The following is a 15,706-nucleotide window of genomic DNA, read 5'->3' on the forward strand; positions in this document are numbered from 1 at the left end:
TGGTAGAAGTAATTCAATTTTCACGACCATTTAATCTGTAACACCATAGGGCCTGTCACTAGGATCTGTGTTAAAGCCTGGAGAGCTTCAATGGGGAGGGACAGTGGGTTGTGATCGTTCATCCTAAATTAATCAGAAAGCGTGCTTTAATTTTCCATGCAAGTTCTCATAAAGAATGACAAAAAAGCCACACCCCACAGAGGGAGCCAGACAGTGTTAATATATAATCAGGAGAACAGAGCTAGGCAGGAGAAAGTTTTCTCATCTCTGAAGAATTTTCAAACATTTTTCCTGCCTTGACTTGGGATGGAGTTGACATTTTCATAAACTGAACATTTTGGGGGGGCGGGGGGGAGGCAGGAAAATAATGTGGTCGATCAAAAAGATTGAATTTTGATGGTTGAAATACTGTTTTTGTTTCAACACCTTTTCACTACAAATTTAATTCCTAGCTGAAAACTCATTTAAAATATTTATTTATTCTGAAAAAAATACTGAAAGGAACAAAAATATTTTCCAATATTTTTCCTCAGTAACTCTATCTAATAAAAATAATCCTCTCTCACAGTTTGGGATTTTCCATTATTTTACACACACACACAATAAACATTCTCCCCCAAACAAAGTATTTCATCACAGATTATCAAACCCAACCAGTTCTACCAATAAACTTCCCATTAAAATTCCTTTTAAAGAAGAGAAATAACATGCCATGTGGTTAGGATTTTCAATACAGACAAAACCAATGTGTTTTTTCTTGTAATTATCTGCCAACAGCATCAGCTCACATGCAATAAGCTTCGCAGCAGCAACACTGAAAGACAACTGTTGCTATGGTGTTACAGGTCTTAGGAAATATGATGCAGCTCTTTAGTATTAATTCTTTTTTTCTCTTTCAGCCAAAGATATGTTCCTTTTCCCTGACTTCGACAGCATCAATTACAGAAACAAAAGTGTTCTGTGTGCTGGACCAGCTTAAAAGGTCCATAGAATTTCTACAAAAGAGCTCCTATCATCCCTCATCTGCCAGAGAAGCCACGTATAGCCTTTCTTCACAGATTATTCCTAAACAGAAATAACTTGTGTGGTGAATTCAGCAGTTTAGACGTTATTTCCTCATCAGGGATATTCATGTCCAAACTGCATGGACCTTATTTCCTGATTGCTCCAATACACATCCCTTCCTCTAGCTACAGGTGGCTTGTAGCTCCACAGAGGGATGAGGGGAGCAGAGGAAGCTTTTCCAGCTTTGAGTCGCTCTGAACTCAGTATTTCTCAGCAGTTCAAGGCTTGCTTTTCACTCCACACGCTCCCAACACCTGCAGCCAGAAAACGCTCCCTACAGAGGTCAAAGCTGCTCAGCGCTCATTTAGAGCTACAGCCTATCACAGTGTTTGCATTGGCAAAGGCAGGCAAGGTCTGGAAGCAAAGGTAATGCCTGAGTGTCACACATGAGCACAGAAGGTACAGGGGATCCATCTAGTGGAAATGGGCAAAAAATCAAAGCCTTTGGTTTTTTTCAATAATACACTGGAGAGAAGGAAACAATCACACAGACATCGTTTCCCAACTGCTTTCTATCTTAGATAACATGGCCCTAAAAGAGGCTTTCTCATGGTTTCAGCCCAGCCTTCCTCTAGAAACCCTTGCAGGACATGGCAAGACACGATTCGAGTTCCCCCAAGAGGAGCCAGTATTACTTAGAAACAAAAAAGGAAAAAGGAAAAAAAAAGAAACTTCTCAATAAAATGTAAAAGATTCATTCAAACCTAAATTAACCTACTTGGGTCTCCACATCTATGAACTGGAAATTGCTCTTCTTCTAGTAAATGGAACCAGAACGTGATGATGCTTTGAGTGACAATCAGTATCCACATCAGCCTGGTAACAACCACTCCAAAAGCAGCACCACTGCAGTTCCCAGTGTCATCTTGCCTAGTGTGACAGAAGACCTGTAGGTAGCTCTGTAGGATTTCTGGTTTATTAAGGAAAAGGAGGGGCCCTGTGATATTTCCTCCCAATCTGAAGTGGTGGCTTGGAGGTGTGCAGGAGAGCAGGCCCTGCTCACAGCGGCTCCAGGCAGTGAAACCAGCTCCTTTCTGTGGGTAATATGAATCACGGGGGGAAGGGCACAGCATTGAAAGAAGCCCTGGAGTGATTTCCAGGGTATGGACCCTCATTTCTAAAGGTATATGGTATAAGGAGAGAAGAAAACCTGTATTTTAAGTATCAGGTCTCTACTACCTTCTCACAAGCCAGCTGTGATGTGTGTCTGTGCTCACAGTGGAAGGGATAACACACACACACACGCAGTTGTTCAGAATCACCTGGATTGTCAAAGCACTGTGCATCACCAGTTAAGAACCCATTCCCTATATAATTCCAGTGCCCTGATAGGAGCCCACTGCATCTTACCTCAGCCAGTGTTTCTGAGATTTTTCAGGCATGACACGGAATAGAAGGCAGTAATTTGGGATGATCTTGTAGCCAGCACAAAAAATGCTAATCAGGCTGTAATGCTATTACTAAAGAAAACAGCATTTTAAAGTACCAAATAAAACATTGAGCAATCTGTGAAGTAGTCCCACGAGCCCGATTCTCACTCTTGTCCCAATCTACATTAAATTATTCTTTTCTTCTAAAGGGTTTTGCTTCTTTGAGTTTATAAGGTCATTCTCTTACTCTGCAGCAAGCTGGAAAGCTAGAAAACAAGCTCGTGGAGTCATGAGTGTTAGCAGTTGTGACCACAGAGAGACAGATGTTTCTCAGTTTCAGCCTCGACAAACACTCAAATCAAAAATTCATACTCCATATGTAACTCCTGCTTTTTTAATTCAGGCTCCAGCACCCTTTACCTTGCAAGTGTCACTAACAGCATGGACAAAGATCTGATGGCTTCAGCAGTTATACCCATCTGGAGTATTATAGTCTATTGTCTTCCCCCTGTTCTCCCTCACAAAAGCATTGCTCAACGTTTTTCTTTTGGAAATTCAAATGATCCTGGAAATACACCAGTTCAAACTCTAAATATTTATTTTTCCTTCGTTATGTTGTTAATAACAAGCAAATGAGTGACAGCTAACTCTCCTGTTTTAAAATAACTGCCCAGGAAGATGAAAATATATTATTACAGTGGGATGAAACTTTTCATCTCTGGAGTATCTGGAAAAGGTCAGTTGAGCCTCAAAGAAGATTTGTTTGATCTGTTTTATCTAGAACAGAAAACCAACTTATTTATGTAACATTAATGAGCAACTGTACAAACCACACAGCACAACGACCCATCACAAAGCTAAATGGACTAGGGGAATGCAAACCAGCAGATCAGAGCATCTGTCTGGGCAGCACTGGGCTCCCTCTGCCCAGCATCCCCTTCCAGGTGTCCCCTTCTTCTGTGTGACATGTCCTTTCCTGGCCCTTCTTCTTTACATAGTGCAGAATATCCCTCTGTATCTGCCTTTGGAGGCAACACCCAGGACAAAGGGCTGAGTGCAGATAATTAAAGGTTTGTCATAGCTGATCCTCAAAGAGTTTGTCCATATAACAAATTATAACTTCACAATTTAGCCACCAAAAGCAGTAATTTCATCATCTAAACTGCTTTTGAAATCTTCTTGCTTTTTTCTTCCAAAAAATACATGTTCTTGGATAACAACAAAAAATTTACAGCCTTAAAAAGGGAGCCCTGCAATGACAACACACCCATCATTTGTATTTAGAGTATCACCCACCAGTAGAACACAGAATATGATATTTTTGCTTATAAAGTGTATACATTTTGTAAAACTAAAGTTATCTCTTTACTGCTGTAAGACACAAGTGCATTTTGCCCTAAGCCCAAACATAGGAGCAAGTTACAGTTCAGTGTCCCTCTTGGTCACCTTTCCAGCCAAAAGCAGTGGTCCTACCATGCAGTTACTTACAACGAAGGATGGTTTTCACCCTGCTTATCAAACTGATCGAGATCTGCCAAGCAGCTGGGCTGAAATCCACCACCAAACCCTTCTGCAAAGGCTTGAAACAACATCTTATGAGACATTTCTTGGAGGGAGGAGGGAAGGAAGGAGAGGTAGGGGTGAAAAATTAAGGCTCAGCCAACCCTATTGAAGCTGCACCTTTAAAAAGCAATCTGAATCCAATTAAGAAAAGGATGAATAATTAACTTTGGCAGCCTGAGTGTTTCAGAGACATTAAAATGCTGGCCTTGGCTGATGAAGCTAATGGTTTTAATTGCCTCCAGAAAGGCTGCTGAAATTCAATTTCAGTCCAGTGAGGCCTTTATTTATATATTAAATAAAAATAACAATACAAATCTGTTTTCCTTCAGCTTGCCAAGCACTTTGTTAGGTACATAACATTATGTTTTTTCCAAATTAACATCTGTGTTTGGTTCAGAAGGCTCAGTCTACTCACTGAGACCATAAAAACCATTTTGGTGGGGCTGTAGGCAGTGCACAATCACTGCTCCCAGAAAGAAAAGGCTAACTCGAATCACAGACTTCTTTTATCAAGCCACAATGTATCAGATACCACAAGTTTAGAGGGGGTAAAGAAAAAGCACCTAGCAGAGTCACGCTTTGCAGCACAATCATCTTTATCAGCCATTTCCAGCAGAACTGCTTTTGAATTCCCATCCTCTATTAACTCCACAACTCCTAGTGATCAGCAATAAAGTGCTACGAAGGGGGGTTTCAGGATTAAAGGAGTGTTTTCCTACCGCCAGCCCAGCCTGGTGGCTGCTTATTTAAAACTTCTCTCTGCGGCATGAAAACTTGAGAATTTTCCAAATGCCTCTGCCAAGGTATTAATTAGTATTTTTTTTAAAAGCCCACGTCACCTTTTAAAGTAGTTCTGGGCAAGATGTCATCAAACAGCAGGTAATCTGCTCATTACGAGTTGCACACAGCAAGGTTCTGGTTCAAATGAAGCCTGAAGGAAGCGTAGCAGGGAGGAAGGACTCAGGTTGTGAAGTGGTACCAAGTTCTACTAAAGTTTGGGGATCAGAAAAGCAAATATTTCCAAGTTCTTCCTCATATCTCTGTTTGAGTGGCCCACAGCAGTGTGGTTTTTCTGCCTGGGACTCACAGTGTTTCCCAAGGAATGTTAAACGCTGCTATTTACAACAGATCATCCTCTGTGAAACTGAAGGAGATCCTTTTGCCCATTCACCTAAGATTTTTACATCTGTTCTCTACTTTCTGTTCGAGCAAGAGCCAACTCATCCTGTTTTCCAATTAGCAGCCAAAACGAAGTCCATCAGAGAGGGCTACAAGGAGAATAAAACCCAGCGTGGGTCCAGCAGGCTCTTTCAGGCAGAGAAACGGTGGTGTCGTGCCAGACTGAGATTTTTCAGAGCAGTTGAGGATAATTAAATACCCAGCTCCCAGTTAAATCCTATGAAAATTAATATATCTACCTCCCCTATCCCAGGCTTGGCTTTGATTCAGGAGCATCCATTTCTATTCAGGACTGCAGCTAGCTGTGCCTTGCACCACAGTCAAGTCTCTAGGTACCCAGCCCTGAACATCCCCTCCACCACACTTTGGGGGAGAAAGGGCATGGAAAAGCCAACACAGGACACAGACTGAACTCAGCAGTACAGAATGACTACAGATATTCAACAGAGAACAGTGATGGATAAAGGTGAAGAATCACAATGTTTTTATGCTGCATAGGGAAATCCTTTAGTCAGCAAGAAGACCTAGCTGCCAAGTGGCTCAGTGCTTTTATTTCCATCATAGAGAGGAAGTCTGTGTATTTTTTTAACTATTCCAATTAAAATAGTCCTGCTTCATGCTCTTCAAACATAAAACCCTTAAATATTTGTGATTTCCAAAGTAGAAAGTCATTGTTTTGTTCTCAACTGCTGAGTGAAATTCAGTAACCCTTGGGAATTTCAGGGATTCAGTCAGACTCAGAATGAGTCCAACTTTTTCCATGGAATTATATGGGATTAATGACCAGAAAATCTCCTATTTGATCCAATCAAAATCAGCAGAGCTGTACTGGAGTAGGAACGGAATAACAGAAGAAGAAACAATGGCTCTGAGTTAAAAACCAACGTCGATTTTGAAGAAAGATGAGCGTGGGCACGGTAAGGACAAAAGAAATATGATGCACAATCACACCGCGAGCGCATCAGTGAGATGTGTTACTCCATGGGGACAACACTCACTGCAATAAAATGGAGGGGAAAGTGAAGAGAGTGAGAAAGAGCAAAGGAAGTTTACAAAGCAATGCTAGAATAAACACAGAGGCTGATTTATCTTTGTTCATCTGATGGGTAAGGGCTGTCTAAACTGTCTGTAGAGATCTCTTCAGTTAAATAAACTGCCAATGGTAATAAACAGGACACCAAAAAAATTGCAATGCCTATCCAATTTTTAAATATGCAACAGAAAAAGAAAAATTACTGGACTAAGACATTATTCTTTTTATGTTCCCAGCAATGAAAAGCGTGCTGAGAAAAGTAATTATAATAAAATTACAAAACAGCAGAAATCGGAGAATGTCACATTATTTCCACTTCATTGTCCTATTAGAGGGTGTAATCCTAACATCAGCTGGCTGCAAAAGTGTAAGAAAAAAGGTTGTCATTTCAGACTGCTATTTTAATGCCTCCTGAGCACAATGTCTGACTAATAACCACGATAGGAGATTTAGGAAAACAATGCTCTGAACTTATAAATTACACATCTATTCTCTCCACCCCCCATATTTTTTAAGTGTTTCACAATATTGGGACATTTTCAAACCAGTCTTTACAAACAGGAATAGATGCACTTGTCAAAACTTGCTGTCAAACTCAGCTGTAACACTGGAAAATGCAATAAAAACACATGTATTGCCCCTAAGATGAAAATTGGGATGTCTTCCCTTTTCTAACTAGAACCTCCCAGTCAAATCCCCAAGCCTTTTCAAAACCCTGGGCTCCCTAAAGGTGCTATGGGTTGTCTCTGTAGCTCCAGATGCAAGATCAGAGGTTTTTAAATATGTTCCCCTTTCTAAACGCTTCTCTGCTTTCAAGTCCATTGCTGAGCAGCTTGAACTAGATCGATTGATCCTCCCTTCTGAATTATGGAACAAGAGCAGCAAACGGGATGAGAAACGAAGCCATTTCCAGCTTCAGAAACGCAGAAAATCTGTTTAAAAACCCAGACAATTTCTACCACAGATTGTCCAACACTATCAGTTTCCTGGAAATGCCCATCCACATGGGAACTTCAGAGCATTTTTGTACATTCCCAGTTGGAAAAGACCAACAGAGGGGAAAAAACAGGGGGAAAAAAGACAATTTAATAGAACAGTCTGAGAGCCATAAATCTTACAGTTGTGTCCTGCACAGGTCACCCAGAGGAGAGGGGACCCAAACCTCAAACTCTATTTTGCTGTGGGAGACAACGAGTTCCCCTTTAAAAGGATTTTTGAACTCTGGGTCCCCAGGTGTCCACCATCCTTTTGCTGAAATGACATTTATGTGGCAGATGGTACAAATAGCCTGGCATGCTTTGTAGTTGTTGGATCACTATAAAAATAAAAACTGCCAGATGGCTGGCATGTTTCCTGGCAGGAGCATAGGGCCCCACTGACTGATGAGAGGAAGTAAAGCTGCCCAAAATAAAATAATAGCAGCTGAATTTTCTTTGGAGTGCTTTTGTACTGTGGCTTACTCCGTGTTGGGTTTGGTTCCTGCTGTCTAGGAAGCTCTTTGTGACATCCCTTTGTCTCGCTGCGCCACCAGAACGCTGCCCACGTCTCTCCTCCTGATGTCGTCCGCCACCCCCCACCCCAGGAACGGGACCCCTCCACCAGCTGTTTCCCCTCCAGTGGGAGAGGTACTTCTGGGTGCAGGTCAAGACCACCCCAGGCTCTGTGCCAGCAGAGGATACCTGCTTGAGGGAACATCTCCTCTCCCACCCTCGCTGTTCCTATCCTGGGATAAGCCGCGGCACAGCAGAGGACAGTCATACTACAGTGCTACAGGAGAACTACCACAGGGAGCATATCACCCTGGGTGCCCTTTTCTTGGACTTTCTCCAGAAGAAGCAAACATAAACCAATGTAAACACGTCAAACTAAATGGATTATTTAGTTTTCCTCCCGCAGCTGTATTAATGCACCATTGTCTCCCTAACTATAACATTGCAGGGCAGCTGGCAGTAGGGGCTTGTTCTGACTGCACCAGATGAAGGAAAAGCTGGAACATTGTTCTGTGGACCAAGGAAAGAGAAAGACACAACCCCCCAAGAGAGCTGCTTTAACAATGACTTGCTATGAGGGCCTTTTTTACCCTGCCTCAGTTTCCCCCCATCAGAAAAAGAAGCTTGATCAGTGCCGTAAGTTCCCCAGAGGAAGGGTTCAGTTAATATCTGCAGAACTACTCTGCACATCCCACTGACCCATTTTGTTGGGAAATGCAACTGTAAAATTCTCAATCTTATTGACTTGATCAGAGCTGGGAAAAGGCTTCTCAACTGAGTTTCCAAATTCTGATCTTGTGCTGGCCTTAATTACATCCATGCAGCATCCCAAAGGCTGAATCAGCAGCTGAACGTGTCCCTTCAGGAACATTCTTCTCATCTTTGGCCACAGTTTACCTACAATTAACTTACTTATTCATTGAAGCCAGTTGATGATCACTAAACTCCAGAACTCCAAAGAAATGCTATCATTTCTCATGTTAAAACCAACATGACAAATGAATCCCAGTGGTTTGTGTGCCAGCTGTGATGCAGACGTGACAGCAGAGTGATAAACCCACCACTAATCTTGGTGTTCCACGTGGGCCAATTCATCAGCAGGCAAACAGGTCAGTGCCAGGCCAACATCTGAGCACCACATGGTTGTGAGTTTTTCCAAGATGGTTATTTCATTCCTCAAATAAACTTGTTACAACTGCTAATCCCCTGCACCACTGAGAGCACATCTATCTCCAGCTCATCAGTGGTATTGTTCGTTCCTTTCTTTCACAACCACTGTCGCTTCAGGGTGCTCAAGCTCTTGCTGAAACTCATATAAAACTTGGAGTAGTGTTCAACCACACTTGTAATCCAAGCTCAGTTTTAGCTAATTCACAGCATTCAAAGTCCTGTTCCTTCACAGGCTGCTCTATAGCACCCAGCTATGGGAGTGGAGGTTCATTTTGTCACATTGAAGTTAAATTTGCAGAATTTAATTTTTTTTTCTCTCTCTTTCAATTTCTTTCTCAGAAATATTGGAATAAAAATACTACTTCAGTCTCTGGGGATTACTCCCAGCTGGCATACAGCAGAATAGTCACTGAATTAATATCTAACCTGTTTTGAGTGAAGATAAAGAAGAAAAGTCAAGAACACACAGCTTGTTCCTAAGATCTTTCTTGCCTTTCTATGCTCCCCAGAAATTAGACCCACCTGACAGTCTGCTCCATAAACATCTAACAATTTGTCAGCATTCCTAATCTCACAGCACTTCAAGTTTTCAAGAAAAAACACCGTCTGATGCAAGATACCCTATAATTCTGTGTACTGTGAATGTCTCACTGAAACAAAATTAAATCCAGGTGAGATCTGATAATTCCTTCCCACACCAGGTGCATAAATTATGAACAAAGTTCTGTACTTTACAATAAAATCACAGTAATAAAGAATCTGGAGAATATATAAAGGCATTTATGCCCAAAAGAAATGCACAGTGCAAATACATACAGAGATCTGAAGGATATTGATGAAGGTGTGAAAATGGGCTGGACCAGTACCAGCAGGAAGGGAGGTACTGGGGCAGGTTCACAGCGTGTCACAGCTGGCAAGGTCTAGATCATGCTATTGTTCTGTAAGTGGAAAAAGCTAGCCCTAACCATGTGAAGGAACAAAGGGAAGGAGTTAAGCAAAGAGATGCTTGCTCAAATTCAGCATAACTCAGGAGAAGAAGTCCTCATCCTTGTTAAATAGTTCTCATCCAAGCTCAGCACTCCCATCATGAGAAGCGCTCAGCACAAGTGTTTATGTGGCAGGTTACTTCTGAGGAAGGTCACTTATTTTCAGTATTTGTTGCTTAGAGACACCCTGGTTTTGTCTGAACTTGGAGAGTATGCTGTACTCTGGTTATGAACAGCAAACTCTTTAAAAAGCTGCAAGGTCTCATCAATGGAAAGATTAAGCTTCCTCCCCCTCCCTTTTTTTTTTCTTGTAAGCAAAATGAAAATGAGGAGGAGCTGAGAGAGTCAGAACACTTACAGCACTGAGCTGGTCTCAAGAGTTCATGGATTTCCACATCAACAGCATTCTCCCTAGGGATGTTCACCCAGGTCTGGAGCTCCTGCATACATCCTGGTCTGCACTGCACCTCTTTGGAGTTCTCAATGTCCCTGTCTCTATTTGTTTTACTGTTTATTTATTTATCACTTACCTTTCTGCAAGGGGCAACAGAACTATTCACACATGGTTTTACTGTTCTCCTGAGCAGTTTGTTAGGTTACAGGCTGTTGCTGTGCCCATGGAGAGGATGGCTGCCTCTTTGTGCTACACTGAGAGTTGCATTTCTCACTCCAACGGAAAGGGAAATGATACTTTCCATGGGGGGAATGGGAGTAGAAAGCACCCAAAGTAGAATTCCCATTAAGAATGAAGTCACTGTTTTGTACCAAAATAAAGCTTTTGATGAAAACCTCTCCAGTTTTCAGGCAATCCATTTCCAATAAATTATTTACATTTCTAATGAAAAGCAGAGCCCTTTTTGTAGAAAAAAAACAGAATCTAGACAAAAAATAAACCTTCTGTCAAAAACAGTGTGGAAAAATTTCATCTAGTTCTATTTATACAGCCACAGATATATAATAGCTACATAAACACTGTTTAAATGTGGGCAGTTTTATCCTCCCACCCTCTCTTTTTCTCCTCTCCTATGATCTGTGAGCTCCATCGATGAAAAAGAAGAAGTAAAACACACACAAGTTCAAGAACAAATCTAACATCACTGCAAGAATTTCTTAGAGCACTGACAATCTAGTATTCCAAGGGGTGATTTATATGGCCCCTTTGAACCTTGGCTCATGAATTTCAGAGCATGGTGAATAAATTGTGCATCTGCATTTGAAATCCACAGCATTTTAAAATTTTCTTAACAAGGTTCCAAGGACGCCTGGGGGAAGTTTGCAATTGTCTAGTTGATTCAGTAGTCTCTATTGCTGAGGTATGTGAAATAAATACTTAGCAAATGTTTTAGGAATTTGTAACTGAGCATAGTCTGCTTTTATCACTCAAAAGCCAGGACGCTTGTCTTTGTCCCGATCTCCTCTTTGTCTGAATCTCAGCTTCATGCCAATTACACAACCAAGATACTAATTACTTATGTATTTATTTATTTTTCCACTGGTGAAAAGTTAGTGCCACGAGATAATTCTGAACAGTCACCTTAAAGGACATTTCTTGGTCAAAGATTCAGGGTGAGATTTCCTGATGAGCAATGAGAGAGGGACTACATAACAGCCAAACTGGAGGAACTGGAATTAAAACACAGACGGGATGAAAACCTTTCAAGAGGTTAGAAATCAAAGTATTGGATGCAGAGGGAAATGGGCAGCCCCTTTTCAGTGTCTGTGGGGACAGGACAAGGGGCAATGGCTGCAAGTTAGAGTATAGGAAGAACTTTTTCACAGTGAGGGTGACAGAGCCCTGGGACAGGCTGCCCAGGGGGTGTGGAGTCTCCTTCTCTGGAGATATTCAAGACCTGTCTGGATGCCAACCTGTGCAGTATGAGCTGGGGAGCTGCTTTGGCAGGGAGGTGGACCCTATGAGCTCTCGAGGTCCCTTCCAACCCCTACGATTCTGTGATTCTGTGTATTTTCTGCCTAGCCCCCACTATCTTCCACTGAAGTTTGCAGCAAGCATTTTGAGTTCTCATGGATTTGCACTAGGAACATCCTGGAAATACTCCTTTCACCTTTCAGCATCTCACTTTGCCTGCTGCAAATTTATAAATTCCCATCTTTTTTCTATTCAAAAATGGGATTTTAGGTGGAAATACAACAGAAAGTGATAGGAATTGAGATGCATTTTTAAAAACTCCTAACTATTCCTAATCCCTGTACACTGCTTTTTAAAACAGAGTTAATAACAGTGTATTTCCCCATGCTATTTTTGTCTCACGAGATGGGAAGCTCTTCAAGCAAAGCTGCATTTTATTATCAGTATGAGGAGATCCTAGTAAAATGATACTTGGAAACCCACTGGGGTCATTTGGTGCTTTGCAGGTAATAAAGATAAGAATGGTTAGATTAAAACTGGGCGACCTGAACAACCCACTGCCCATCTTCAGATGGTTAGACTAATACAAAGGGGCTGTGGGTATTAATTAAGCTCTTTGAATAGCAGACCATCTTCTAAACTGTGACCCCAACTTTGACCCCATTACACTAGCTAACCAGGATTAGCATGTGAGTAGTTGTGCTAAGGGTGTTGCTGAATCAGTAACTCCTAATGCACTCTGGGATGGTTCATTCCTTGAAAAGAATTCACTGTTGCTCAGTCAGGCTGAGTTTTGTATCTGCAGGAACCTCTGTGCCACCCCCATGAGCACATGCAGCTCATCCTGCAGCAGGAGTCTTCTAAGTAGCTTTAGTAGCTGCCTAAGAGGAGAGCAAACCCATCATTCAAACCAATTAACAGGAGCCTGAGACATGGCCATATAGTCACTGCATTCACGCCAACAGAGCTGACAAAACCCCTCCAGCTGTACTACAGAGGACACCAGGCTTGTTAGCAGCACACAGTGATAAATGTGACAGTCAGACTCCTACTGCCCTACTAAAGCTCTTCTTCAGTCTGTTAATTTATATTATAAGGATGGTGTCTGTAGAAAGCTGAGAGTGTGCCAGAGAGGATAAATTTGACAGACAATTAGTACACATTTCTTTAAACCTACAGCCTGTAAATTATTTATATTACACATTCATTATTTATTAACAGAGGTTTGTCCAGAGCAGGCCTCCATCACCATCCCCATCGGATCCTCCCTGTGAGAAGCAGTAAAAACATATGTCTCATGCTCATGGCAGTGCTGCCTGTCTGCTAAGATCTAGGATGGGGCTGACCTTGCCTGGTGCTGAGTTTCTGAGGAGTCCTTCAGCAGGAACAAACTAGCACTTCACCTGCAAGGAGCAGACACTCTGCTCCATATCTGAAGAAATATGAAGGCATCACAAGGTAATGTGAAGAGAAGAAGATGTTTAGAGAGGAGAGCAGCATGTTTGCCATGAAAGCCTCATGTGACACCAGTGATGACCAGGAACAAAAGCACACGGTCCTGGGTAAATAGGGGAACTGTCATATTCCAGCTGAAAAGAGGCTGGATTGGTATTGCTTTGGACAAAGTGAGCATAGAGAAAACTCTACGTAAGGGGTTCCTTCTCAACTCGAAAGCATCATTTTCTCTCTCATGCTTCCTCTGCACAGGCCCCTGCTTGGCAACAAGGTGAAGAAACAGCAGCATGGAGGCACTTAGAAAGCTGGCAGAGATGATGGCAGGGGCCAGCTGGCAGCAGAGCTTGCTTCACATGGAGTTCAACCTCAGTTGTTCATATTTCACAAGTCTAGTAACCAAAAGTCTTAAACAGCCACATCTCAGCTGTCTCTGTCTTGAAAATAAATCATAAAAGCCAGGGTCGTCTGTACAATGTCCTCTAGTACTTTTTCTGCCTAACACTATAAGAACTCATGCCAGAAGGGTGAGAATAAAAGTAAAAAGAATTCCCATCTTCCACAGATGTGTTTCATTTCACACTTCATTTCACTTCCCAAAAGTTTTGAAAAATAAATATAATCAAGAAGTACTAAAACACCATCCCAGAAAGCAAGATGTGGAATAAGCCTGAATTGGGCAATAAAGAGCCCAGTTCCCATCACTTACTGATGTTGTGTGAGGATGCAACCCATGTATTATTTATGCTTCATTTTTAACAGACAGATTTACTCCTTTGCTTAATCTCACCTTCAGAGGCACCACTTGCATCAGAATGGCGAAGTTAGTGAGGTGGTTACAAAGACACACTGAGTAGTTGAGGTCCCCACTCTCACGCACACAACCTTCATTAGACCAAACACCAGTTCCATTGCTGCAAAGCACACAAAAATGGAACATAATCTCTATCAAAATGTATTTTATGTAGGTTAATTTGACATGCATTGTACTATACAGGAGATAAAAAATCATCTCAGGCTGGAGCACCCACAAACAGTGCTAGTGTTGTCTCCATTTCATCATGAAAACAGTTAAGGGAAATACTGACCAGAATAGATCATACCCTACATCTCTAGAGATTTCTTCCCAGTTTTCCAACCAGTGAACAATAACTACATTTTTTTTCTTTACACTGTGCACCCATTTAGGGCATTTCACTGAATCCCAAATTTCTGTATTCTGAGATCTATAACATCAGACAAGTCAATAATCTCGCACGAGTCAAAAAGTCAGCATATCACAGCTGCTGCCTCTCCCTTACCCACTGTCCCACTCATCCTGTCAAGTAATTCCGTCTGATGAAGCATGATTTCTAGTGACATCCATGTCAACTGGCTTTTGTCACTTCATCCTTAAGGGTAATAAGAGCAGCTCCTGCTCCACCAAGGATACAGCTGGGCTGGCTGTATGTCCTGGTCCCAGGGTTGCGCAGGGAAGTGATCCTCACGTGTCTGCTTTTCTTGGAGGCAGGGAAACCCTGAAATCCCCATGTTATCACAGCCCTGCAGTGGAGTGGGGACATAGAAACCACAGGCAAACATCTGGGGCTGCTCCATGGGCTGAGGCACTGGAGGTCACCCACCCAAACTGCCCGCTTCTTAACCATTTCTTACTTTGGATATTAGTCCAGGTCTAGAAGCTCGACCAAGTGGTGTGTGTTTTTCTTGTGCTTATTTTAAAGATAGGTATTGCCTCACACTTCTGTTGTCTTTTGGGACCTCCTTGACTTCTCAAAGAGAGTCTGTTGTAGGTCAGAAACCAATTGCTTATTCTTTAACTAACATCCGCTAAGGAATAAGAACATCTTGACACAAATAAAACTCATTTGGAAGGACAGATTTCCTATCTGAGTTTCTATCCTGAGGCAAAGCCTCAAGGACCCAAGCCCCAGTGGAAAACAGCACGGGAACAATGCCCTGACCATATTAATTCTCTTCAGTAAAATCTGTTTCTAATTTATCGTAATTTGCGAGTAACCATAACAACGAGTAACTGCCAACAGCTGGGACAGTTCAACATACTTGAAACAAGACTTCAATAAAACAATTACAGCGACCTTCCCACGTGCATGCTGGATAGGAGGGATCACAGCATTGCAGGCCATTGCTGAATCAATTAGGCTTATGCCATTAGGGCTCAAAAACTGTGAATGCCCATGAAATTTGAAATTCACTATTTGTGTTCTTTCTCAACTAATTCAGGGAGAGCAGCATGTTTGGAAATCAAAAGCAGATTAAATATATTCAGAGCAAAGAACAAAAAAGCTACTGCTTTTCCATAGTTCCTATTTTGAGTGAAATTTAAGGTGATATTTATTTCCTTTTTATTTTTTTTTATTTGGTTCAGAGGTATAATATCTCTCCATTCCATGCATCAGCCAAAATTCACAGCTCTGAAATACTGATCTCACATGATGCTGTGACACAGGCACAGATCCAGGGAAAACAATGGCTCTGCTGGAGGTTTGCCATCTTAAAATGTCCAAACATCT

At 41.8% G+C, this 15,706-nt stretch overlaps 1 protein-coding gene across 1 annotated transcript in view; it reads right to left on the minus strand.

The window, feature by feature from the left end:
- ADGRD1 (adhesion G protein-coupled receptor D1) overlaps positions 1–15,706 on the minus strand; it is a gene marked incomplete at its 3' end in the record, with an annotated part of 147,604 nt that overhangs the window by 51,387 nt on the left and 80,511 nt on the right. Inside the window, exon 16 of the mRNA XM_084271978.1 lies at positions 13,966–14,089. Within this exon, the coding sequence (XP_084128104.1) occupies positions 13,966–14,089 (124 nt within the window). The remainder of the gene's footprint in view (positions 1–13,965; positions 14,090–15,706) is intronic.

Source organism: Gallinula chloropus (genome assembly GCF_964237585.1).
Source record: "Gallinula chloropus genome assembly, chromosome: 17".
Taxonomy (NCBI): Eukaryota; Metazoa; Chordata; class Aves; order Gruiformes; family Rallidae; genus Gallinula; species Gallinula chloropus.